The 1,032-nt window shown below is 69.7% G+C and overlaps 1 protein-coding gene across 1 annotated transcript in view; it reads right to left on the bottom strand.

Annotated features, from left to right (window-relative positions):
- LOC130587827 (1-acyl-sn-glycerol-3-phosphate acyltransferase alpha-like) overlaps positions 1-581 on the bottom strand; it is a gene marked incomplete at its 3' end in the record, with an annotated part of 6,259 nt that extends 5,678 nt beyond the window's left edge. Inside the window, exon 1 of the mRNA XM_057388796.1 lies at positions 194-581. Coding sequence (XP_057244779.1) covers positions 194-400 — 207 coding nt within the window. The remainder of the gene's footprint in view (positions 1-193) is intronic.
- Positions 582-1,032: the final 451 nt, after the last annotated feature.

Genomic DNA, 1,032 nt, shown 5'->3' with positions numbered 1-1,032 from the left:
CAGGATACGCCTGCATCACCGCATGGATGTGACCACAGCCCTCGGTGCGGCCCCGGGCACTGCCACCGGCTGTCACCCAGCTGCGGGCACATCCAGCGCGGGACAGAGCCCGCGGCCACAAAGCACGGCACTCCGGGATTCCCGGGATTCCCGGGATTCCCAGCCCGCTCCCCCCGCGCCCAGCCCGCACTGACTTCATGTTCTCCACGGAGCGTCCCCGGAAGGCGGCGAAGGGCGACAGCACGGTGGCCGTGGCCACGATCCAGCAGTGGAACAAAGCCATCTTGCAGAGGTACTGGCAGGCGGGGCTGTGCCGGTAGAGCAGCAGCGCTGCCGGGAGCAGCAGGAGCAGCCCCTGCAGCAGCAGCAGCAGCAGCCCCGGGAGCAGCAGCGCATCCATGGTGGCACCGGCCCGGAGCTGTGCCCGCGTCCCGGGACGGGAGCCCGGCGAGTGACCGCGGCTGCCGGGAGCGTGGAGGGTGAATCGGGAGGAACCCGTGTGGGCGGCTGGGGCTGGGCCGGGGGAAGGCTCGCTGTGGATGGAGCGGCTCAGGTGGGGGCAGGACACCCCTCCAAGGGTGGAGAGTGGCCGTGAGTCACAGCAGGACCCTGAATCACYCGAGTGTCACCTGGCAAGGCCCTCCCGGGCTGTTAAAAGCCATCGCGGTGACTGCAGAGCGGTAAGATCAGCTCTGCTCGCTGAACTGTCCCTGTCCGGGGGATCTCGGGATGCCAGCCCTGGGAAAGGGACTCTCCGCGGTGGGGACGGCGGAAGCTGCTCCTGGCTCGGTGCCATCACCCCGGCCTGGGTGTCCCAGTCACCCGCTGGCATCCAAAGCTCTCCCCGCGGTGCATCAGATCATCGGAAGGGATCTGCATCCTGGATGCCCGCGGGGATGYGGTGCCGGCGCTCCCGTCCCTGCTCCACCTGGAGCTCCCCGTCCCTGCCCTCTGCCTTCCCCAGACCCCGCRTCTGTCCCCAAGGTCCCCAAGRTGCCGGGGGCTGGGCTGTGTCACCCCCCGCTGCCAGGC

The sequence above is a fragment of the Malurus melanocephalus genome, unplaced genomic scaffold (genome assembly GCF_030028575.1).
Source record: "Malurus melanocephalus ecotype Western Australia unplaced genomic scaffold, MMel_1.1 scaffold_2525, whole genome shotgun sequence".
NCBI classification, from domain to species: Eukaryota; Metazoa; Chordata; class Aves; order Passeriformes; family Maluridae; genus Malurus; species Malurus melanocephalus.
This window is presented reverse-complemented; position numbering and strand designations above follow the sequence as displayed.